The sequence below is a fragment of the Danio rerio genome, chromosome 9 (assembly GCF_052040795.2).
Source record: "Danio rerio strain M-AB ecotype USA chromosome 9, GRCz13ab, whole genome shotgun sequence".
In the NCBI taxonomy this organism is placed as follows: Eukaryota; Metazoa; Chordata; class Actinopteri; order Cypriniformes; family Danionidae; genus Danio; species Danio rerio.
In genome coordinates this window covers 10,554,269-10,577,598 of record NC_141029.1, presented here as the reverse complement: position 1 = coordinate 10,577,598, position 23,330 = coordinate 10,554,269, and the positions used below count along the sequence as shown (strand labels likewise).

At 36.2% G+C, this 23,330-nt stretch overlaps 1 protein-coding gene across 3 annotated transcripts in view; it reads left to right on the top strand.

Annotated features, from left to right (window-relative positions):
* The window catches only part of thsd7ba (thrombospondin, type I, domain containing 7Ba), a 435,675-nt gene that overhangs the window by 408,316 nt on the left and 4,029 nt on the right, over positions 1–23,330 (top strand). For all 3 annotated transcript variants that reach the window (XR_015499198.1, XM_087267488.1, XM_087267487.1), the window contains 7 exons: positions 980–1,125; positions 4,686–4,860; positions 8,424–8,597; positions 10,958–11,053; positions 15,191–15,273; positions 18,518–18,710; positions 22,354–22,441. Coding sequence is in view for 2 of the 3 variants with exons in the window: in XM_087267488.1 (XP_087123614.1) it covers positions 980–1,125; positions 4,686–4,860; positions 8,424–8,597; positions 10,958–11,053; positions 15,191–15,273; positions 18,518–18,710; positions 22,354–22,441 (955 nt within the window). In the remaining variant the exon portion in view is untranslated. The remainder of the gene's footprint in view (positions 1–979; positions 1,126–4,685; positions 4,861–8,423; positions 8,598–10,957; positions 11,054–15,190; positions 15,274–18,517; positions 18,711–22,353; positions 22,442–23,330) is intronic.

Sequence of the window (23,330 nt, the reverse complement as noted above, 5' to 3'; positions counted from 1 at the left end):
TTTAAAATGAACGTTACGGGGCAGTATGATACCACAGAAGGCTTCTGTTTCTTTTCGGGCTACCAGCTGATAGCTTAACTCCGTGTGGATGGCTTTTACACTTTTACCAGTTTGTCCAGTGGCTAGTTGCATATGTTGGAGGATTTGAGACACAAAGCGGAGTTAACTGTGAGGTGGGGTTCTGGTCCAGTGAAGAACGGTTCCAGAAAGTGGGTATGATAAACACAGAAGACAAAAAATAAAATAAACATGTAAATAACAGGATGAGATTATGGTAAAACAGCAGGCGCTCATAAAAGAAATTTGAGATCCCAAAAAGCGTACACAGCGGCCTCTGGTAGATTTACGCGATAACAGCAGGCATTCGTGACAGAAATGTGAAATCTCAAAACGCATACACAGCGGCCTCTGGTGGATTTACGCAAGAACAGGAGGCACTCGCGAGAGAAATGTGTTATCTCAAAAAGTGTACACAACGGCCTCAAGTAGATTTGCGTAAGCTTAAACTTCTTGGGACATATTTGGTGCTCTCCAGAAATCTATATAGCGGTACGTTTTCAGAATGAGCCTGGGTTGTCCATGAGAGGTATTGATCATACTCCATTTAGGAAAAACAAATATTATGGAAGTTAGCAGTCTTGGGTTTCCAGCTTTCTTCAAAATGTCTTATTTTGGGTTCAGCAGAAAAAAAAAATTGAGCAGGTTTTTAACAAGTGACAGGAGAGTAAATGATGACAGAGTTTTCATTTTGGGTGAACTATGCCTTTAACAATACTAAAAAACCTTGCTCTATTTCTGTCTATTCGGGTTTTGTACAGTTGTTAAATATTTCATCTATACAACGTGTGAATAATGCATTAATCCACAGCATTGTCCCAAGCTGCTAAAGCACGCACTAACACAAGCCTGCTGCTGTATTTTTAGCTGTTTGCCATATTTCCACCCAGTGCATTCACAGATGTCTCCATCTCCATTGCAGGTGTTAAAACTCGCTTTCGCACTGTGCTCCAGCCGGCTCATGAGGAGGGACGTCCCTGCGCCTCCCAGCTGTCCCAAACCAAGCCTTGTCCCATCAGCCCCTGCTACACGTGGCTACTGAGCGACTGGTCTCCCTGCAGAGTCCAGGTAGAGATCCTGGCCTAAAATAATTGAATCTGCATGTGTTCTGCTGCGCTCGCCGGTTATTGCATATCATCATTCTAACCTGAGGCCATACAATCCAGGTTTTACAAAAGCAAGCGGTGTCGAGACCATGTGTGTTTCATACTGGCACAACACTGGAGTTTTTTAATTGAATTTTTGTGGAAATTGCGAGCGCACACGTTGGGTTTGAGGAACTTTCTGTCATTGAGACGTGAGGCGACTGCTGATTAAAATCACGCTGGGATCCACAGTCTTATCATTAGAGGAGAACAGCGGCAGAGTTCAGATTTCCATCTCGCCGCTCTTCTGCTTTTCTCTCCGCGCGCCTTTTGTATCTGAGAAAGATTTTAATTGTACGTCTCGGGGTTTTGCGCACGTCCCTGGAGTCGAGCTTGCCCAGATCAAAAGCCTGTCCTCTTCACATCTGCAACAAAAGAAACGGTGCACACTTTTAACATGAGTTTGTGTGTGTTATTTTTGGTCATTGGTTTGATGGACACTTTTGTTTTCATAAACTTAATCAAAATTGTGTGATTTTTGTGAGAACGTTTGCATTTTAGATTAGCTGCATTTTGCTTTTCTTTATAGTTGTGATTACAGTACGTTGGATTTAGATTTCAAGGTAAAGGACTCGTTTTAATAAAGGGGATTTGCATAGTTCACAACATTTGCAATACAAATTATGTTCAAATGTACGGAACACCGGAAGTGACGTAGTGGAGGAGAAAAAATTGGCTGGGTAAAAAAAAAAAATAATGGGTGAAAGAAAAAAAATGGGTGGGAGGAAAATAGCCTATATATTTCTAAGTTTTTGTGTTCCCTCGAAAAGTTTTGCATTCCCTTGCAAATATGTTTTGCGTTCTCACAAAGATGTTTTGCGTTCCCTCGCAAAGCTGTTTCTCCACAAACACTTCCTCTTCACTTCACTCGTGTAAACCCTCCCGTTTTTTGTGGAAATTATCCCGTATTTTACCGTTCTATTCCACTTTCTTTACATTACTGTGCGTCGATCGTCGCCTTTCATATGCTACCTCTGAAATTGTATGTATAAGCGCTGACTGACAGACGCGCTCCATACAATAAACTTATCCCAGATCAGGATCTGTACACGCCATTTACAGAGGAGTACAGAGGAGCGGGTGTATGTTGAAACAAACAAATACACTGAATAATATGTAAACATCTCCGTCCTGCATGTTTTATTTTAAACTGCTAATTTTCTCTTAAATGAGCACAAACAGTTTCTAAAGTAGTGGAATGCTTTTATTATAGATATGTGCATTCTTACAGAGACACCTCTCAAACTAAACAAAACATGAGATTCATTTGCTGCTCACTTGTTTGATAACAGAAGTGTCCCTTTAATGGCGCATACAGACGCTGATCTGGGATCAGTTTATTGTACGGAGCGCGTCTGTCAGTGCTTATACATGCATTCACTGGTTGGCAAAATGAAAGGATTTAATGTAAAGAAAACGGGATAGAATGGTAAAACATGGGAGAATTTCGGTAAAAACGGGAGGGTTTACATGAGTGATGTGAACAGGAAGTGTTAGTGGAGAAACAGTTTTGTGAGAGAACGCAAAACATCTTTGCGAGATAACGCAAAACTTTGCAAGGGAACGCAAAACATCTTTGCGAGGTAACGCAAAACTTTGCGAGAGAACGCAAAAACTTAGAAATATATATTTACCTCGTACCCATTTTTTTTTTCACCCATTTTTTTTTTTTTCACCCAGCCAAATTTTTTCTCCTCCTCTACGTCCCTTCCGGGGGTTCCGTAAAAATGAACATTTAAGTATGTTATATCAAATAACACATGAAATAGCGACAGAATGATCTTGTGATCTTGAGGTTTAAATGAGGAAAAAGAAGAAAATATTTTTTGACTTGAAGAAATGACTCACTATATTATCTAAATTTGCTTGAGAGTGAAAATGTGCTAATTATTCATTAAATGTGCTTAAATTAGTTTACATCTGTTTTAGAGTCTAGCCCGTAATTATTCATATCCATGGGTATAAAATATTTATTTATTTATTTATTTATTTATTTATTTATTTATTTATTTATTTATTTATTTATTTATTTGAATGTTTGTTTGTTTGTTTGTTTGTTTAGCAAGTGGCACATTGGCTCAGCGATTAGCACTGTTGCCTCACAACAAAAACGGCACTGGTTTAAGTGTGTCAGTTTTCAATTTCTGTGTGGAGTTTGCATGTTCTCCCCATGTTGGGGTGTTAGTCCTCTTTGTGCTCCGGTTTCCCTCACAGTCCAAAGACATGTGCTGTAGATGAATTGAATAAACTAAATTGTCCGTAGTGTATGTGTGTAAATGAGTGTGCGCTTTTTTTTTTTTTTTCTTTCACAAAATAAGTTAGTTTTACAACAAAACCTAAACCTTGTTTTTATACATTTCTTTTTTTTTGCTGTTTTAAATCACATTTTTAATCACTATCTGATTGTTTTAATTATTTTATTAATCTATTATTTTATTTATTTGGTTTCTTATGTAATAAATTTCATTTTAGTTAGATGTGTTTTTTAGTAATTTGATTGGTTTTATATCTTAATTTTATTTATTTATTTATTTATTTATTTATTTATTTATTTATTTATTTGTTTGTTTGTTTGTTTATTTGTTTATTTAGCTATTTATGGATATAATTAATAAGCAATGGTGTAAGGTTATAAATATGTATTAAATAGGACAAATGTCACTTCACTGAATCAATTTAAGGCAAGGCAAGTTTGTTTATATAGCACATTTCATTCACAATGGTAATTCAAAGTGCTTTCCATAAACAAGAATAAAAGAAACAAGAAAAACAAAAACATTAAAACAAATAAAAACAGATGAAAATGTGTTAAAACAGGCTTTTAAAGGAATGAAAAAGAAAAGAAAGACATTATAGTGTGATCTTTCAGATGTAGCACAGTGCTCATTCAATAAAGGCACAGCTAAACAGATGTTATTTTTTAAGTCTTGATTTGAATGTGCCTAATGTTGGAGCATATCTGCTCATTTCTGGAAGCTGATTACAGCAGCGGGAGGCATAGTTGCTGAAGGCCGATTCACCCTGCTTTGACTGAACTCTTGAAATTTCTAATTTACGTTATCCTAATGATCTGAGTGATCTGTTAGGTTTGTATTCAGTGATCATATCTGTAATGTATTGAGGTCCTAGGCCATTTAGTGAATTATAGACAAGTAATAACACATCTATTCTGAATGTAACTGGGAGCCAGCGTAAAGACCTGAGGACAGGTGTGATGTGCTCTGATTTTGTCTGGTTCTTGTCAGAATCCTGACAGCAGCATTCTTCAAAAGCATTTTTCTAAAGTTAAGATATTTTTCTAGTAAATGAAAATTTTTTTCCCCTTGTGCTGTATGATCAGGCCAGAGTTGATCATAAATGCGGCAGCATGTTTCACTCCCAGACGTCAGTCATTCAGTGAGAGGTGTCACTATAATAAGATCCTCTGCTCAACTGGCCACAGCTTGTCTACATTTAATGAGTGCGGCGTGTGGTTTTGTGCAGGGAGCTGAATGTGGAGAGGGCACGAGGGAGAGGAACCTGACGTGTGTACAGCACTGGTCAGACTGGCCGGACAGTCCAAACCCTTCTGAAGCCCTCGAGGACGATAAGTGTGGAGACAGACTCCGAAAGCAGAGTGAGCAGGAGCTGCAGCAGCCGTGCTTTGTCCCCTGCCCAGGTACACCACTGATTCACCATAACACTGGTGTTACCACTTCTTTTATATATTGACTTTTTTACATTTACTCATTCAGTTCATTTATAGGGGAGCTGTTTAGCTTTTGTGATTTATGTTTTGTTTTACCTTACTACTATCGTATTTATTATTTATTATTTTTTTTATTTTTTGGGGGGGGGTGTATTTTGTTCTGCTTTTGATTTTTTTTTTTTTAATGCAAACCATATATTTATTTTTCATAATGTAACTGTAGGACGTTTTATAGCAGATACAGTAACTTGCATTCCAGCACATTCAAGGCAGCATGATCATGAGGAATGTAATTTATTAGTAGTATCATTGTCATTATTGTCATCATTGTCATCATTAATATTTTATAATTATTAGACATTTGTTTTGGAATTATTGCACATATATTAATTAGTCATCATAGCATTAGTTAGATCGTTGTTTCTGCTATGCACCAGAGCTACTATGTAAAAAGTTAATTTTAAGCCCTGTTTGTATATCTTAAAGTATTTTGTTGAAATCTGATTCATTTAAAATAGTTTTAAGTTACTTACAATCAAGAATTAAGTAACAGAAAAACATTTGTTGTCCTGGCATTTTATCATATCATTTTGTACAGTATGCATTTTAACAAACGAAAACGCACTAATGTGAACAGGCCTAAATTCCATGCAGAGTACAGGGACAAAAGCAGTCCGTAGCTATGTTTCCATCCCAATATGTGAATTAAATTTATGCACAAAACTGGATTATGACATAAAAGACATGCCAATAAAGCAGTGTTTCTATCCACTGAGTTAAAAAGAACAAAATTGCCATTTCCTGATTAACTAGCGCCAAATATCAACAGTAAAAATGGAATCGCTGTTGTATGAGAAGCTGCGTGAATCTTTTCTTTATTTAATAAATGACTTGCACCTCAGAAGACAATGCCAGCTCACAGTGAACACGTGGTGGTCTTTGAAGACGTGAGACGCTAGAGATTTTCAATAATATAATGACACTAATATTGAAATGGTTAAGGAGTTTTAGAACGACCAAATCATCTTTTCAGATGTTTTTCAATGTGCCCAGCCTGCTTGTTTGTCCATTTACACACATTTTTATTATCACACGCTCTCTTTTGAGGACTTTTTTAATGGGCATACTGGAATTTGTTCTGTAAAAGTGTTTCCATCATAGTTTATGCCCATCTTTTCTTCTCGAATAAAAAGTTTATCTTGCTCAGTTATGTGCAGACGTTTTTATACATTTTTTTTTTAATTGATGAGCATTTTGGCATTTCCATCAACTGTTTTTTTATGTGTATATCCAAAATGGGCATTAAAAATAGGTGGATGGAAACATTGCTAGTGTGAATGACCAAGTTAACAATTGAAAAAAAAGGACATTTTCAGATTAAAACGCCATTTTCTTGCTTGCCCACAAGCATTGTGAATACATTTCACCTTCAGGCTACCATTGACCTGTATTATCCCAGCTTCTGCTTCTCTTTTCGAGCTTGGTCTCCATTTGGTAAACTCGCTGCATGTTTGCAGGCAAGAACAGCTGCTGGAAGGAGAGAAAGAGATAGATGTTAGAGTTAGGGACCAAAAGAAGCGCGAGTTTGAGCGGATGGCATATGGTGTGTGCTGTGTTGCTGTATTATATGTTTGGGCAGCTCCAGTGAGGGATGAAAATAGAGTGGCTTCATGAAGATGATGGATAATGAGATGCCTGGGTGCACAGATTGTGTCTAATAGCCATCCTGGCCGCAGAATGAGAAGGACGTCATGGCTGGAGATCTGCTGCTGGGGTGCGCAGGTGCGGGACGCCTGTCACTGAGGGATGAGGAGGGTCAGTGATGGATGACCTTCAGCTGAGGAAGTGCTAAATGTATCTGAAGAGGGGCTCATTTATTATAAATGTGACAGGAGAATCTGATCAGTCTTGTCATATTTGATTGGGTTTCTTTGATTTTATCGTGGTTGTTTACAAAATTGTTCACAAACTACTAATAACATTCATTATAAATATAAAACCATCTGTTACATAGGCAGCAAAGTTTAGGTAAAAGTGAAGAAATCAATAGGTTCTGATAATCAATATTTTAGAAAAATTGATTGGATGAAATGAAAACTTATTCAAATATATAAATATTTTATTCTGACCAATTAAAAAAAACTGATTTTTTTCTGTTGCTATAGATAAGTGTCAGACAAAAATAAAGCTATCTGTGTTTAAATATACACTCACCGGCTATTGGGTACATCTTGCTAGTACAAAATTGGACCCCCTTTTGCCTTCAGAACTGCCTTAATTCTTCATGGCTTAATTTCAACAAGTTACTGTAAATATTCCTCAGAGATTTTGGTCAATATTGACATGATAGCATCACACTATTGCTGCAGATTTGATGTGAATCTCCTGTTCCACAATATCCCAAAGATACTCTATTGGATTGAGATCTGGTGACCATGGAGGCCATTTGAACTCAGTACAGTACAGTGAACACATTGTCATATTCAAAAAACCAGTCTGAGATGATGGCACGTTATCCTGCTGAATGTGGGATAGGTACATGTGTTCATAAAGGGATGGACATGGTCAGCAACAATACTCAATTAGGCTGTGGCATTGACACAATGCTCAGTTGGTATATATGGGCCCAAAATTTGCCAAGAAAATATCCCCCACACCATTACACCACCACCAGCCTAATCCGTTGTTACAAGGAAGGATAGATCCATGCTTTCATGTTGTTAATGCCACATTCTGACCCTACCATCCAAATAATGCAGCAAAAAAATCAAGACTTATCAGACCAGGCAACGTTTTTACAATCTTTTATTGTCCAATTTTTGTAAGCCTGCATGAATTGTAGCCTTAGTTTCCTGTTCTTAGCTGACATGAGTTGCACCCAGAGTGGTTATCTGCTGCAGCCCATCTGCCTCAAGGTTGGGCGTGTTGTGCTTTCAGAGACGCTTTTCTACATACCTTGTACTGAGTGGTTATTTGAGTTACTGATGCCTTTCTATCAGCTCCTCTGACCTCTGGCATCAACAAGCCATTTGTGCCCACAAAACTGCCACTCACTGGATATTTTCTCTTTTTCAGATCATTCTCTGTAAACCCTAGAGATGGTTGTGCATGAAACTCCCAGTAGATCAGTCCCAGTAGTTTCTGAAATAATCACCTTGCATCAACAAACATGCCACATTTAAAGTCACGTAAATCGCCTTTCTTCCCCTTATTAGAAGTTCGCATTAACGTGCAGTTAAACAGGTGTCTCTAATAAAGTGGCCGGTGAATGTACATAAATCCTTAATCATGTCAACACTAATGGTGTTGTTACCTGTACATTAGTAATATTTATGTGGCAACAGTATTTATTCATCTTTTGTTGTTGCTTAAGTTTCTTTATTGTTTAGTTATTTGCATTGTTAGATTTCTTAGTAATTTAATGCTTTTTAGAGTTTTAATTGCTTATCGTATGTAATCTGTGTTTTTTTTATTTTTATGTTTGATCTTTTAGTTTAGTTTTTTTAAATGTGCTTGTGTTGTTTGATGTACAGGAGACTGTCACCTGACGGAGTGGTCATTGTGGAGCTCCTGTCAGCTCACGTGTTTGGAGGGTCGCAGTTTCGAGACAGTGGGGCGTCAGGCACGTTCACAAGCTGTTGTCATTCAGGTGCTGGACAATCAGGACAGCTGCCCTCAGCAGGTTTTCGAGACCAGGCCCTGCAAAGGTACCAGCAGAGACTTTTAAGAATAATATGTTGCGTGTATGAAAACCCCGTTCTGTCAAAGTATAAAAAAATTACTCTTTATATTATTTTGTCATTAAAGGTTGAAATTGTTAAGTCATTGATAAAAATAAAATGTTTATGTCAGATGTATTCCTTTATATCTAAATGTTTAAATGTATGAATTTTTAGAATATATATTTTTTTTCTTCTTAGAATTGGTGGAATAAGTATCCATCAGTTTTAATCTGAATTAAAACTAAATTATTCTAAATGTGTTCAATCTATGATTATCTATTATGCACTAATGCAGGTTACAGCAGTCATATCACACATAGTTGAAACATTCCCACCCATGCTAGTATAACAAAACCAACATTTTGTATTTTCTAGTTCTAGTTATCAAAGTGTTACAGAGAACAAAAATAGTTCATTTTTAATTCTTAAAAAATCATCATTATTTATTAAAAAAAGAAAAAGATAATTTATGTTATTGACTTTTTTTTTTCGATGAGCTCAGAAACATCTGGTTCATATAATCATACATATGTTAGAATGTACGCCATCTATGGGGCATGCAATAATCAAGTATGCACTGATTTTTTTATAAAATAACACAAATTTGCATCAGAGAAGTGTGAAATTAGTTTAAAGAGGAAAAATAAATCTTTGAATCTAATGTGGATTTGTGGAATGTGAGAAAGTTTGTGCCCTGTCCTCCCCTTTGCTCAAACTGATTCAGTCTCTGACTGTTACCAATGTGACAACTTTATTGAATGAGTGTGCAAGTTTGCAATTTCTGATAAAGCATGAATGAATAGGATGTCTTCTGCTTGTAATCGAATGCACATTGTGATTTCAGCAGTATAACAAGAAGTTAATTTCTGTCTTTGCACGGCTCTCAGTTGTGTATGAGAAAGTCCCTTGGCATCTTTCTGATGCTTACATCACTGCTAGAACAACCAACAGACACAGTAGAGACTCTCACACAATACTACATTTCATCATGTACAAACTAAAAGTACAGACAGTCAGTCCTGAAAACATGATTTTAAAACGGATTTTTTTAATTTTTTTTTTTGGAATGTGAACAACCTTTAATTTCAATGGTTTCAAACGACGCAATAAATCAGCAATGATTATTAGAATTTTAAGGCATTTTTTTATTCAATTTATTACCTTTTTTTGGGTTTTTAATTGTATTCATTTATTTATTGAAATTAATATGTTAATATAATAATAATAATTAATATTTGCACCAATAATCCATCAGAATAATTATAGTTGACCTAAATTAAATAAACATCACCTAAAATAAATTAATTACTTTTAAAAATATAATACTTTGCAAAGGGAAAAAATGTTTTGATTTCATGTAGTTTAATTTAATAATTATTACAATTAATAATAAAATAATACATTTAAATAATACATTTATATATATATATATATAATCATGCAGATCAAAAAAGGAAATCAAACACAGAGAGTCTAAAAATAATTTTTTATGAGGCACTACTTTTCTCCACTACTCATTCACATCTGCAGCTGACGTCAGAACAGCAGAAACCATTACTAATTCACCAACATCACTTTGGAGCTAGTATTTGAATGATGGTGTAATGTCTAAAGTGATGACAAAACAGTTTATTTTGCTCATATTTTAAGATTATAAGACTGGACAGCATGAAATGCCATAAAATCTATATTTTCTGTATTTCAGTTATTGTTCAGTTCACCAGACTTAGTACTTAAGTAGAATATACTTAAATTGTTAAGTTCACCAAACTTTAGTACTAAGTTTGGTAAACTGAACAATTTAAGTATAGTCTACAAAACCAGCAAGTTAAATAAACTTAAATATGCAAGTTTTGATTAAATTGAGGCAACGAGTTTACTCAATTATTTTAGTCCAGTTAATTTATTAGGGTTTTCAGTGTAGAAATAGTGTATGCCAAACAAAACATCAGGCTACAATGTTGTGTGGATCTGGCTAATCCCAAAGCGGTGTCTGAGCAGTGGCTTTGACAAATTCTCACAGCAGGTTTAAATGAAAGCAATGACGAGCATTAGGTGTGCTCTCAAGTCACACCCCATTCATCAGATCAGAAAAAGAAACCAAAACACCAAACCGACACAACACAATCAATAACTGTAATTTAGTGGGTCTAAATGCATTTACGCTCGTTCAGTAGATTATTTGTGTATATATACAGTATTATGTATATATAGAGTAGAGGTCAAAATGATTAGGAGGGCTGTATATGCCTGCATCAGTATATCATATTTGCATTCAGCTATTATCATAGCTGACTGCTCGCTGTAGATCTAATGAGTGTCTCTGTGTCTCTGTGGGGCGGCAGGAGGGAAATGTCACAGTTACGAGTGGAGGACCAGTGCCTGGAATGACAACGAGAGATCAGTGTGGTGCCAGCGGTCTGACGGGGTCAATGTGACAGGTAGACCACCACTTACATTCAGACTCAGAGAATGACAAATACCCTGCACTGAATTCTCTTACAGAGGGATAATCAAAAGAGCTGTCGACTCCACGTGATCGAAAGACTGGAGACAGTGGAAATCCTGTCATCATTTTCCTGCCCTCATGTCGCGCCAAAACTTGTGTGCTGTTTTTTTTTTTTTTTTTTTTTACAGTGAAATAAAAAGCAAGACTTTTTGAACAATCTTGTGAAGTTAGTAGAGACCAGAGACTGTCAAACTGCACAAAATAACAGGAAAAGAACTATAAAGTCTTTATAAGTCATGTACAGTAACCAACAGATCAAATATCAGTTGATTTTTTTAAAGATAATTCTAATCTGGCTCACATTATATTTTGATGGTCCATTTGTTGAATTTAACTTACATTGCATCTACATGCCAACTAATTCTCATTAGATTATAAGTAGACTGTTAGATTGGGGCTAGGGTTAGTGTAAGTTGACATGTACTTGCACAGTTTCTTATAGCTAGTTAAACATCTGTTAAAGGAGCAGTATCAGCAGATATTAAGCAGACAATCTACTAATACTCAAATGGACCATCAAAATAAAGTGTTAACCTAATCTGCTACAGCTCTACCTTTTTTTTTTTTTTTTTTGTAAGAAATGAGTTTTATGAGTACATTATTTACTTAGGATACATTCAGTTTAACAAAACTGCCATTAATAACATAGATAAAGTATAATAAATGGTTTTCTTGGATGGAAAACTTTCTCATAACATTCAACCTGACAAAATATTTCTGATTTCAACATAAATATTAATAGAAATGTTTCTTAAGTAATAAATCAGCATATGATAATGGTTTCTGAAGGATTAAAGGATAATGATGATTAAAATTATTATTTCTATTACAGGAATAAATGACATAGAATGCATTTAAATAGAAAACAGTTTGTTATTATTCTAATAATATTTCACAATATTTTACTAGACTGAAAAAAATATTGCTGCCTCACATTTTTGAGTTTTCTTTTATTTTTTTTTATTTTTCCCAAATGATGTTTAACAGAGCAAGAAAATTTTCAAAGTATGCCTGATAACAGTTTTTCTCCTGGAGAAAGTCTTGTTTGTTTTATTTTGGCTAGAAAATAACAGTTAAAAAAAAAACATTTTAATGTCAAGATTATTAGCCCCTTTAAGCTATATTTATTTCTGATAGTCTACAGAACAAACCATCATTATACAATGAATTGCCTAATTGTCATAGCTCGCCTAGTTAACTTAATTAACCTGGTTAACGCTGTAGATTTTGATTAAATAAATGGAGTTTTCATGAGTATAAGACGTTTTCTAAATATGAAAAGTACTTGAATGAAAAGATGTCAACAGTTTCTCACACAAAGCTTTATATGATTTCTAAGACTTAAAATTAATTCATACCAACCATTTCACTGTATTTTAGTGTAGTTGGATTATTGACAGCTGCTGTGAACGCTTGTTGAATGGAAACGAAAAGATACTAGGGCATTCTTTAAAGGACAGCCATTTGTAGTGGTCTGAAAACATAATGGGCAATCGAGTGCTCAATGCCCCTCACAATGAACTAATGAATGTACAACCGTTGTACAGTCAATAGCTATAAATGACCCATAATGCAGTGTGAGGGTCACACATAATTTATTCCCCGTGTCTCACCAAAAAAATGTTGCCTGCAGCTGAATCTTCCATCCATTCATTTTCCAAGGAGTAGCCACAAACTACACAAAAGCAGCAGCTCTTCTGGCACACTCAGAGTCTGAATTCTCTCAGTTGTTCACATCTTGAAGTGAGCCTATACTTGTGTCACAAAGACTCATCATAATTGGAATTCATATTCTGTTTTATTAGTGACAGTAGCAAACAAATGACCAACGGCAAGCATAATGAAAGGCTAAAAACAGAGGCAAACTAGAAAAGTTATGATCCATGCAATCTAGACAAAAACAACAGGTGTAATGGCCAGTTCACACTACCCTGATAGATGTAAATAAACATGGGCAATCACCAGAGAACAGCACGTAATTTCTCAGACATCCTATGGCCTTACAAACACAGATTCAATAGGCTTTAAAATACACCACCAGGGGAACATGATGATCCAACAAACCCCGATAAAGTGTCTGCATTGGTGCAGAATGACGTGGTCTTAACAGATCAAAGTAGTTTATGATGCACCACACCCCATTTATTGAACAATTGAACTATTACAGCATCATCATGAAGTTCGCAAGTGTTATAAATCATTTAAATCACTCATCTTCATTTAAGCTTTTTCTTAAGTAGACCAATACATTCAAAACTAAATAAAAAACAATCTGAGTGAGCATCAGAACAAATGCTATGTCTTAAGAAAATGTACATAAGCTGAGAAAAACAGATGTGCATCAGTATATTGGATCTGCACAAGGCATTTGCCTTAAGAGTCACTGCAGCTTTAGGTTATCTTCCAACCCCAACTAGACAAACATCAACACGCTGTGTCATTGCCACGCACGCAGTTCTCTTTAAAATGGAAACATGTGTCCCCTCCATCATCAGAACACTGGATTAGGGAGGTTATACATTACATCTATCATGAGAATCTGAGACATTGTTTTAAATGATCACTGAACTCTAACAAAACATGGAATCCCATACTGTCTGTCATTGAGAACCTTAACATCTCAGGACCTGTTGTCATCAATTTCAAAAGGCAGAAAGAGAGACTTTAATATTCACTTTATACTTCCTTCTATATTTAACCATATACCTTTGTAAATAAATAATATTTATTTATTTATTTATTTATTTAAATGCTTGTTTATTTATTTATCTATTTATTTATCTATTTATTTATCGTTTTTCAATTGGTTTATTTTTTCTGTGTCTTGATTCATCTTTGCGTACCTATTGAAGGCCTCAGGAAACAGGGAGGGGTGGGAGATGGGAGGGATGGTGTTTAGAACAGGGTAGAAGAGTTTTGGTTTGATGTAATACTTATGCAGTTCTCTTGTTTTTGTTGTTGCTATATATTTGATGTCATCTCTTGCTGATAGGACTTCTATTTTTTATATACATTTATATGTTTGTATATTATCTGCAAAAAACACAACAAAAATATGTATATAAAGTCACTGCAACTTTTAATCAAATGTCCTGTTGAAGGAGCAGTATCAGCAGATATTAAGCAGACTGTCCACTAATACTCAAAAGATCGATCAAAATAAAGTGTTACCTTTAATTTTTTACATTTGGCCTGGGAAATGCTGTTAAGTTAATTTGTAACATGTTTGGTTATGTGTTTGGACTTTTAAAGAGAAAAAAAAAATCTACTCTTGTCCTTTCAAATTTTTGAAATATTATTTTGCCTAATTTTGATATAGTTTGTCTAATTTTCTTTGCTTATCTCCCCCCCCCCCCCCCAAAAAAAAAAAATGTAAAAATTAAAAACATTAAAAACAAATGCTCTTTTGATCTGTAGATCCCTGTAAGATACATTCTCCTCTTGTACTCAAGTGTGAAAGTTAAAGCGTGCTGATTGACATGAAGCATAGTAAATAATGACATGATTTTCATTTTTGTGTGAATAACTCTTTAACCCTAACCCCAGAAGCGTTAAGCTGAAAATGTGTAGTGTGAATGTGGCAGACCTTGTGTTGGACAGTTTAATAGCACAATCAACATTTTCCCCATTCTCTCCCTCCATTTCAACAGACGTCGTCAATAAACTAGCCCTTGTCTGGAAGCGAATGTTATAAAGCATGGTTTGATTGTGGCGAAATGAACTCTCCAGATGGCAAGCTTTCACTTGAACGTTTAGAACGGGAATGAAGGCTTTCAGTTTGCTCAAAGTGCTGTAAATAACAGAGGAAGGTGATCTTATCTGAGTATGGAATGGTCTCAGGCAAATATAAGCTGTGAGAGGTAATCTCTTCTGGTTGAGAAAAGACCGAACCCCAAGTATTAGTCCCTGATGTTTTGACATGTAATTTTCTATTCCAAAATTACAATCTTCTCTGATTGATCAGAAGCTGTGATGGGTTCTTTAAGTCATTAATCAGGTGTGACAGCACTTTCATCTGGCTATCAATAGGGAAATCGCAATAATTACCTCTGTTGTTTCTTGTTGGAAGGGGGCTGCTTTCCACAGAACCGGCCAACCACTGTGCGCCACTGTCACCCTCCCTGCACTAAACCCTTCTCCCACTGCAAGCAGGTAATCAAAGGAAACACATCACATCCTCAGTGTGTACCATGTCTATCTGCATGTTGCAGCACAGTGCACTGTAAAGAGCAGGACAAAACTAGAATATATTCCGTCATATGATCGTTAGTTAGTGCTATTAATGTAATGATGAAAGGAATAATTTCATCCATATGTAAAATCTGCAAAATGAACAGTGGATGAAAGCTGTTAAAGCTGTACACTGACTGCCACTTGCAGTGCACTGAATGCAACTACATGCAAATACTGTACATGCATTAAGACTTTTTTCTTAAATATAATATTGATCATCTTTTTGTATTTCTCAAAAATATTTCATTAATGTCAAAGAAAAAAGCATGCTTCAAAATTCATATTTCGGTCATTTCAAGGTTATCCGCAAACCTCAGCCGATAACTAAAGGTCTTCAATTGTAAATAAAAAAGGGTCGGCCATTTTACTACAACTAATATTTTAATTTATTCTATCTACAAACACAGTATAATACCTTTTTGTTTGAAAGTCGTATGTACAAGTCAGGATTATTAGCCCCCTTCAAATTTTTGTTTCTTTTTAAAATTATGTTAAATTTCCCAAATGATTTTTAACAGACATCCCAGAGATGGGTTGCAGCTGGAAGGGCATCCACTGTGTAAAACATATGCTGGACAAGTTGGCACTTCATTCCACTGTGGCGACCCCAGATTAATAAAGGGACTAAGCCGAAAAGAAAATGAATTAATGAATAAACTAATGAATGAATGAATAAATGAATCAATGAATGAATCAATTAATCAATCAATCAATCAATAAAACAATCAAACAATCAATCAAACAATCAATCAATCAATCAAGCAAGCAATCAATCAATGTTTAACAGTGCAAGGAAATTTTCCCAGTATGTCTGATAATATTTTTTCTTCTGGCAAAAAACTTACTTGTTTTATTTTGACTAGAATTAAAGCAGTTTTTAGTTTTTAAAAAGCCATTTTAGGGTCAAAATTATTAGCCCCTTTAAGCTATATATTTTTCAATAGTTTACAGAACAAACCATTATTATACAATAACTTGCCCAATTACCCTAACCCTAACCTGCCTAATTAACCTAGTTAAGATTTTAAATGTCACTTTAAGCTGTATAGAAGTGTCTTGAAAATTATCTAATAAAATATTATTTACTGTCATCATGGCAAAGATAAAATAAATCAGTTATTAGAAATGAGTTAATAAAACTTTTATGTTTAGAAATGTGTTGGAAAAATTTTTCTCTCCATTAAACAAAAATTGGGGAAAAAATAAACTTTCAGGGGGCTAATAATTCTGACTTCAACTGTACATCTTAGATAGTCTGGAGTTGATTATATAATCAGGAAATAGATTTAAATAAATTATTCCTTTACAACAGTGAGTATTAAACTTTTATTTACAGCCTCCATTCATAATTCCCAGCATGCATTTATTTATTTATTTTTTATTAAGTCTAATAGATGTCTAAACATTGTTGTCTTGGCTAAAACAAGGCTAAATTTAGGCTGTCTGTGACAATCTAATAGACGTCTAAGAATAGGTCAAAACTAGACAAGTCATCAAATAAACAGAAATGAATGACAACACATATAAAGTCTGTCTAATCTATTTGACGACTAGTCTAGTTTTGAGCTACTCTTGAACATCTTTTAGGTTTTCGCTGACAGCCCAAGTTTAGCCTTGTTTTAGCCACAATGTCTACGTTCAGGTCACAAAACTATTTGCTGGGTTGCTTCACTGCAACCCACACTTTTATTTATTATTTGTTTATTATTTTATTTTATTTAAATTTTTTTGCTGCTGAATAAAAAGTAGGAACGAATTGAAACAGCTTTTTATACCAATCATCGTCATGCCTCAAGAGATGCCGTTTGATCTTAAGTTGCACTGAAGCTGGAGTCTTCTTTCACATTAGTGTTTCTTGTGTACTGTTTCAAGATTCAAGATTTTGTTTGCCACATGCAAGGTATATAAACTTACACGACAAAGTGGAATATAGGTCTGACCTACTCTACAGACTGTTCAATTAAAGTGAAACAAAAAATAATTTTAGAAAATCCATGTTTTTCCTGCACCCGTGGTGTTTGCATAAATTATGGTAGGCTTGGAAGCTGTAAAGAATCACTTTTTTGTAACTGAGTACAATGTGGGGGTATTATTCATCTCTTAGTTCAGAAATGTAATAGTAAAAAGAAACTTGTACATTGTTAATTGTGACTAAAATAATCACTTTTAGCAGACAACAAATAACCCTGTAGTCTTTTCACAGTGATTTTATAAACATGTATTCAAGAGTTCACACTTAGCCGATGATTGATTATAAAGTGTTTTTGGCATGCTGTCCTGGGACAGAGTCCTGAGCTCAAAAGATCCTCGAACCCTGGGCTCCCTCCTGTTTGCAGGGCGAAGGAGGAGATGGCGCTAAGGTAGATCTTGAGAACTCCCCTGCTTATTTGTGGCTAATGACTAATTGCTTCATGAGGGAAAAATACAGTTGGCTAGGAACTTGACTATGATGCCAAATTGCTTTAGTCAATTTACTTATTACTTATGACACATGTCTTTTGAACGTTGGGAAGAAACTAGAGTACCCAGGGGAAACCCACACAAGCCCAGGGAGAACATGTAACCACACAGAAATATCGACCTAACGGCCTAGTAAGGGTTAGAACCGGTGACTTTCTTGCTGTGAGGGAACAATGCTAACCACTGAGCTGATGTGCTGCCCAATTTAGGAAGAAGGTTAAAGAATAGGGGAGGAAGGAGAGGTTCTTCAAGACTAAGTTAATTGTAGTATGAAGACTAGTGCTTTTTATAGTGACTTAGCAATCGTCTGATTAGATAATCATGTGTTAGCTAATGCAGGTCCAGCCATGGTCAATCATAAGCATGATATCCTCTCGAAATTAGTTTATAAATAAACTTTACTTATTGCAATGTAGGACATACAAAGAGAAAATAATCTGTTGGAAAGTAGACATGCTTATGACACTAACATAATAAAAAGTTACAAGCTTCTTTTTAATAAAGAAAAGAAAATAGTGCTCAAAACCTGACCCAATTTTCCCAGTGATTGTGAATTATTTTGTAGCACAAACTTACTATTTGAAATGACTTGTTTTAGTTCATTTGAATGGAAGTTTCCCAAATGTGAAGTTAGTGACCAGTAGCCGCATACAGGAAAAGGTGGATGGAAAAGAATATAAGCTGCATCCCCTGTGTTTTTCAGAGTGGTGTGTGTGGCTGTGAGAGAGGCTATACTGAAGTGATGACCACACATGGCTTTTTGGACTACTGCACCAAAACCCCAGGCACCGACAACAAGAAGGCCGATGTGAAGACCAGCTCAGGAAGATTAAGACCAGGCACGACTCAAATCCAGGACTTCTTCGGCGAGTGGTCCCTGCAGCCTCTCGGCCCAGGTATTTGAAATGCAGATGAGAAGTTTGCAGAAAGAGTGTGTCTTTGAGTTATAGCAGAATCACTGGACGCCTTTATGAGACTCCAGATACTGGCTGATGTAGGACTCTGTTTAATGCCTCACTGTTTATGCCCTATTGGAGCTATGAGAAAAGCTGCATTGGACAGAGTCTCATAACGGCGTGATTTGTATTGCCCATAACTTGACAGACAGAGTTGCTTTATTGCTGGCTAGAGGCCATTTCTGATTAGAAGTGAATTTAGCAGCCTGTGCTTCGACTACTGTGTGCCGTCAGGTTACCTGGAGGTGTGAGATTCAGGATCCAGATAGAGGGACAAAATTCTAAAAATTACCAGATGGATCTTATGAGGAAGCATAACTATTATTGTCAGAAAAGTGGTTAAATCGTATGAATTCATACTTTTTGTTTAAAGGAAGCCATCCCAAAGCCCCCTAAACCTACCGCAGATGAGCAAATCACACTGAAAATGTATGGTTGAAATCCTACCAATTAATATTCATTCATTCATTCGTTTTCCTTTAGCTTAGTCTCAATTTCAGAGGTCGCCACATCGGAATGAACTGGCAATTATTCCAGCATATGTTTTATGCAGCGGATACACTTCCAGCTGCAACCCAGTACTGGGAAACACCCATACACAGTCATACAATACGTGCATACTCGTCACATAAATGCCAGCTGACCCAGCCAGGACTAGAGATGCGCGGATGGGCTATTATTTCATCCGCAACCGCATCACAAAACTCATCATCCGTCCGCCATCCATCCACACTAACATTTTCGACCAAATTTTAAAACCGCACCCGCCCGCCATCTGCTGACTGATCTCTTTATTTGAATGGCTTATTCCTTTTTATTATTAAATGAATGTTTCTTTATTGATTATTAGAAAATAGAGAATGACTTTAATGACATGCAGTTAATCCAAACGTGCAAGTCAAATCCAGCATTAATTGACGCTTTGAAGTGACGCTAAACAATACGAGGACGTGTCGTTTAACTTGATTCAATTCCTCGGTCCTTGAGTCTTTTCCTTGCGTCCTTCCCTCGCATCCTATAGGGGTGGAAAGACGAGGAAAGAAAGCAAGGAAAGGAATTGAGGATACACAAATAAGAAATGAGAAGCACCCCTATAAAGCTCTCAGAATATCAGCAGTGAACTCCGTGTCCAATTGGCGCACAGGGACAAAAATAAATAAATAGCCTAAATTAAACGCACTGTACTGTACAATTTTTTTTACTATTATTGTAGCCTAATAGAAAACGCATTTTGACACAACATTTCAACATTCAGACGAGAGCGCCTGGCCTCAATGCGCCCTGCTGCACTGAAGGAGCGCTCGCTCGCAGCACTTGTTGCTGGAATGCATAGAATTCTCTTGGCAAGGAGCTGTAGTCGTGGGAATGACTGGCCTTGTTTCTCCTAAAAGGAAAGTAGATTTTCCTCTGCTGATCCGTCTATACAGAAGTTTGTAAAGGAATACTTCTGTACTTCATCCAGAATTAGTGTATCCGATTCCTCCTCTCATTCTGTGAAGTCAGTCCTAGGCTTTTTCGTTGGTGCGCCAGCTATGTGTACAAAAACAGTACAACCGCCCACCACCCGCCCGAATTTAATTAAAATTTTATTTTTCGTCACGTCATCCGCCCGGGATTCCGCGGCTGTAACCGCCATCCGCGCATCTCTAGCCAGGACTCGAATCAGCAACCTTCTTGCTGTTAGGCAACAGTGCTAACCACTGAGCCACTGACGCTAGCTGGCAGCAGGTTTTTATGTTCCTCTGTGTTGACTTTCTTTGTGGGTGTTTTGTTTTTTCAAACACCACCCTAATGTACAAGTGGCTCAAACTCACTAATTCTGAAGCGGGAACTTGCAGACGTACAACAACTTTGATTTTAAGGTAAACACGAAACAAATCGTTCCATCTGGAGCTCGTTCACGAGACTCGACACTTGTAGATACTCGCTCCAATGGGCTCGCACGGCTCTCGGTCCTTCTCACACTCATTAGTGATACCAAGCTGACCAATAACAGAGCTTGTGCTATGCATCGTTGTGACGTGTAGTTACATTTTTGGAGAGGTGCGCGTCAGCGGCGGCCACAGCGAGGGCTATGCGACCGCCTGCAGGCTGCGCAGGAGCATACACATGCGCTTGACTCAGAAGTATAAATCATCTTTAAGCCAAAAAGAAAATGAATGAATGAATATAAAGCTTGTATAACATTTATTGTTTTTATTATAATATAGTTTATAACTTCTATTTAATGTACAATTTTCAGCAATGAAATATTAATGTTTGTAGTTGGTTTCTTATGGTCACCAAGACTGCATTTATTTGATCATAGTCCAGTAAAAGCTGTATGATTATGAAATATTACATTTAAATATGTAATGAGACTTTTTTACAATTAAACTAACTGCTATTTATTATTTTATGGGTTATTTCATTTATTCATTTTCTTGTCAGCTTAGTCCCTTCAAGTTTTTACGCAGCGGATGCCCTTCCAGCCACAACCCATTTCTGGGAAACATCCACACACACACTCATACTCATACACTACGGACAATTTAGCCTACCCAATTTTCCTGTACCGCATGTCTTTGGACTGTGGGGGAAACCGGAGCACCCGGAGGAAACCCACGCGAAGGCAGGGAGAACATGCAAACTCCACACAGAAACGCCAACTGAGCCGAGGTTCGAACCAGCGACCTTCTTGCTGTGAGGCGACAGCACTACCTACTGCGCCACTGCCTCGCCCTATGGGGTTATTTATTGAAAACTAATGAGACTGCTTGAAAATATCTAGTTTTATTGGTTTTACTGGAATTATTCAGAATGGGTTTGAGGAAAATGCCATTGTCAATACACATTATATACAGTAGTTAACTTCTGTTAAGTGGATTATTATCAGCTTTTTTAAATGTGTCCTCAAACTGGACAATTTTTAAATGCATTATGGTCCATTTCCAAGGTTGACTACTGTATAATATGCTAATAAAAACATGTATTTTTAAGCTGTAAAAGAAAGTTTTTTACATAGATACAACTATGAATCATAAATTCTGAGATATTTGATGATATTGGATTAAACAGTTAAAATGAAGAAGGTGAACTGAATCAAAAGTGTATAGGTATTGTTCATAATGTTTCATTGCCTCTCCCATGTTAAAGTATACCATTCAAGTACAGTAAAATGAAACTTTGTAAGGGTTTGTAAGGGCCTTACACCATTTCTCTATCCAACGATGAGTTTCTCTGGCTGAATAAAAATTATTATAAAGTGTTACAAAGCTTAGCAGAATCTTCTGTTCCTAAGAGTTGGTTTTGCATCATCTATTGTGTGCGTCTCAGAGGATCCAGGTCTGAGAAGCTCACCACTGATGTCTTTAGTCTTTTATCTGAGAGCTGTTCTAAGACCTTGTCATATCAGTTATATAGCATCGTAATGCCTCTGTGACACACACCTCATCTTTACCTCTGGAAGATGGTGAAACACTTTCCTCAGGTTCAATGGCATCAGCATGAATGTGCCATCTGTTTCTGAGGAATCAGCACGGAATAGAAATGTTCTTGTTGTACATTTCATTGTTGGTCACACCCTTGTCTTCTGATTACGCAGATGGAAGAATAAAGCTGTGGGTCTACGGGTTAACAGCTGGAGGATTCATTGTCATATTATTCACAATTGCTGTGGCCTTTCTGTTTTGGTATGTATGTTGTCCATTTTTAACACACTTGTCAGTTATTAGAAGGAGAGTACCTGTTTGAAAGCAGCCATTAGTCGTTTAGTCACTTCACAGATTGACTTTTAGACACAGGTGCATCTCAGTAAATTAGAGTATCATCAAAAGGTTGATTTATTTCAGTAATTCAATTCACAAAGTAAAGCTCATATATTAAATAGAAACATTTCACACAGCCTGATATATGTATAGTGTTTGTTTCTTTTAATTGTGATGATTATGGCTTACAGCTAATGAAAAGCCAGGATTTGGGATCTCAGAAAATGTGCATATTACTTAAGACTATAAATATTACTTAAGAAATAAAAAATAAAATGTTGGAGTACAGAAAAGTAAGAACATACTGTACAGCACTCAATACCTGGTTCAGGGCTCCCTTTGCATGAATTACTTAAGTGAGTCGATTAGTCTGTGGCACTGCTGAAGTATTATGAAGCTACCCTAGTAGCAAAGAATTCTGGCCCAGATTTGGCATAAAGCTGGCACAGCAGGCATTCATCCGGCACTGGCATACAGCATGTGGGCCAAACATGGCCCGGGTTTGGCAGAGGTGGCACCGTCTTTACACTGCAAAAAATGCTTTTCTTGCTTAGATTTTTTGTCTTGTTTCTAGTCTAAATATCTAAAAATTGCTAAATCAAGAAGAATTTCCTAGACAAGCAAAACACATTGTCTCGTTTTGAGAAATAATATGCCAATATTAAGTGAGTTTTACCTTTAAATAAGCAAAATAATCTGCCAATGGGGTAAGCAAAATAATCTTGTTTTTTCTTTTGATGTAAGATCATTTTGCTTACCCCATTGGCAGATTATTTTGCTTATTTTAAGGAAAAACTCACTTAATATTGGCATA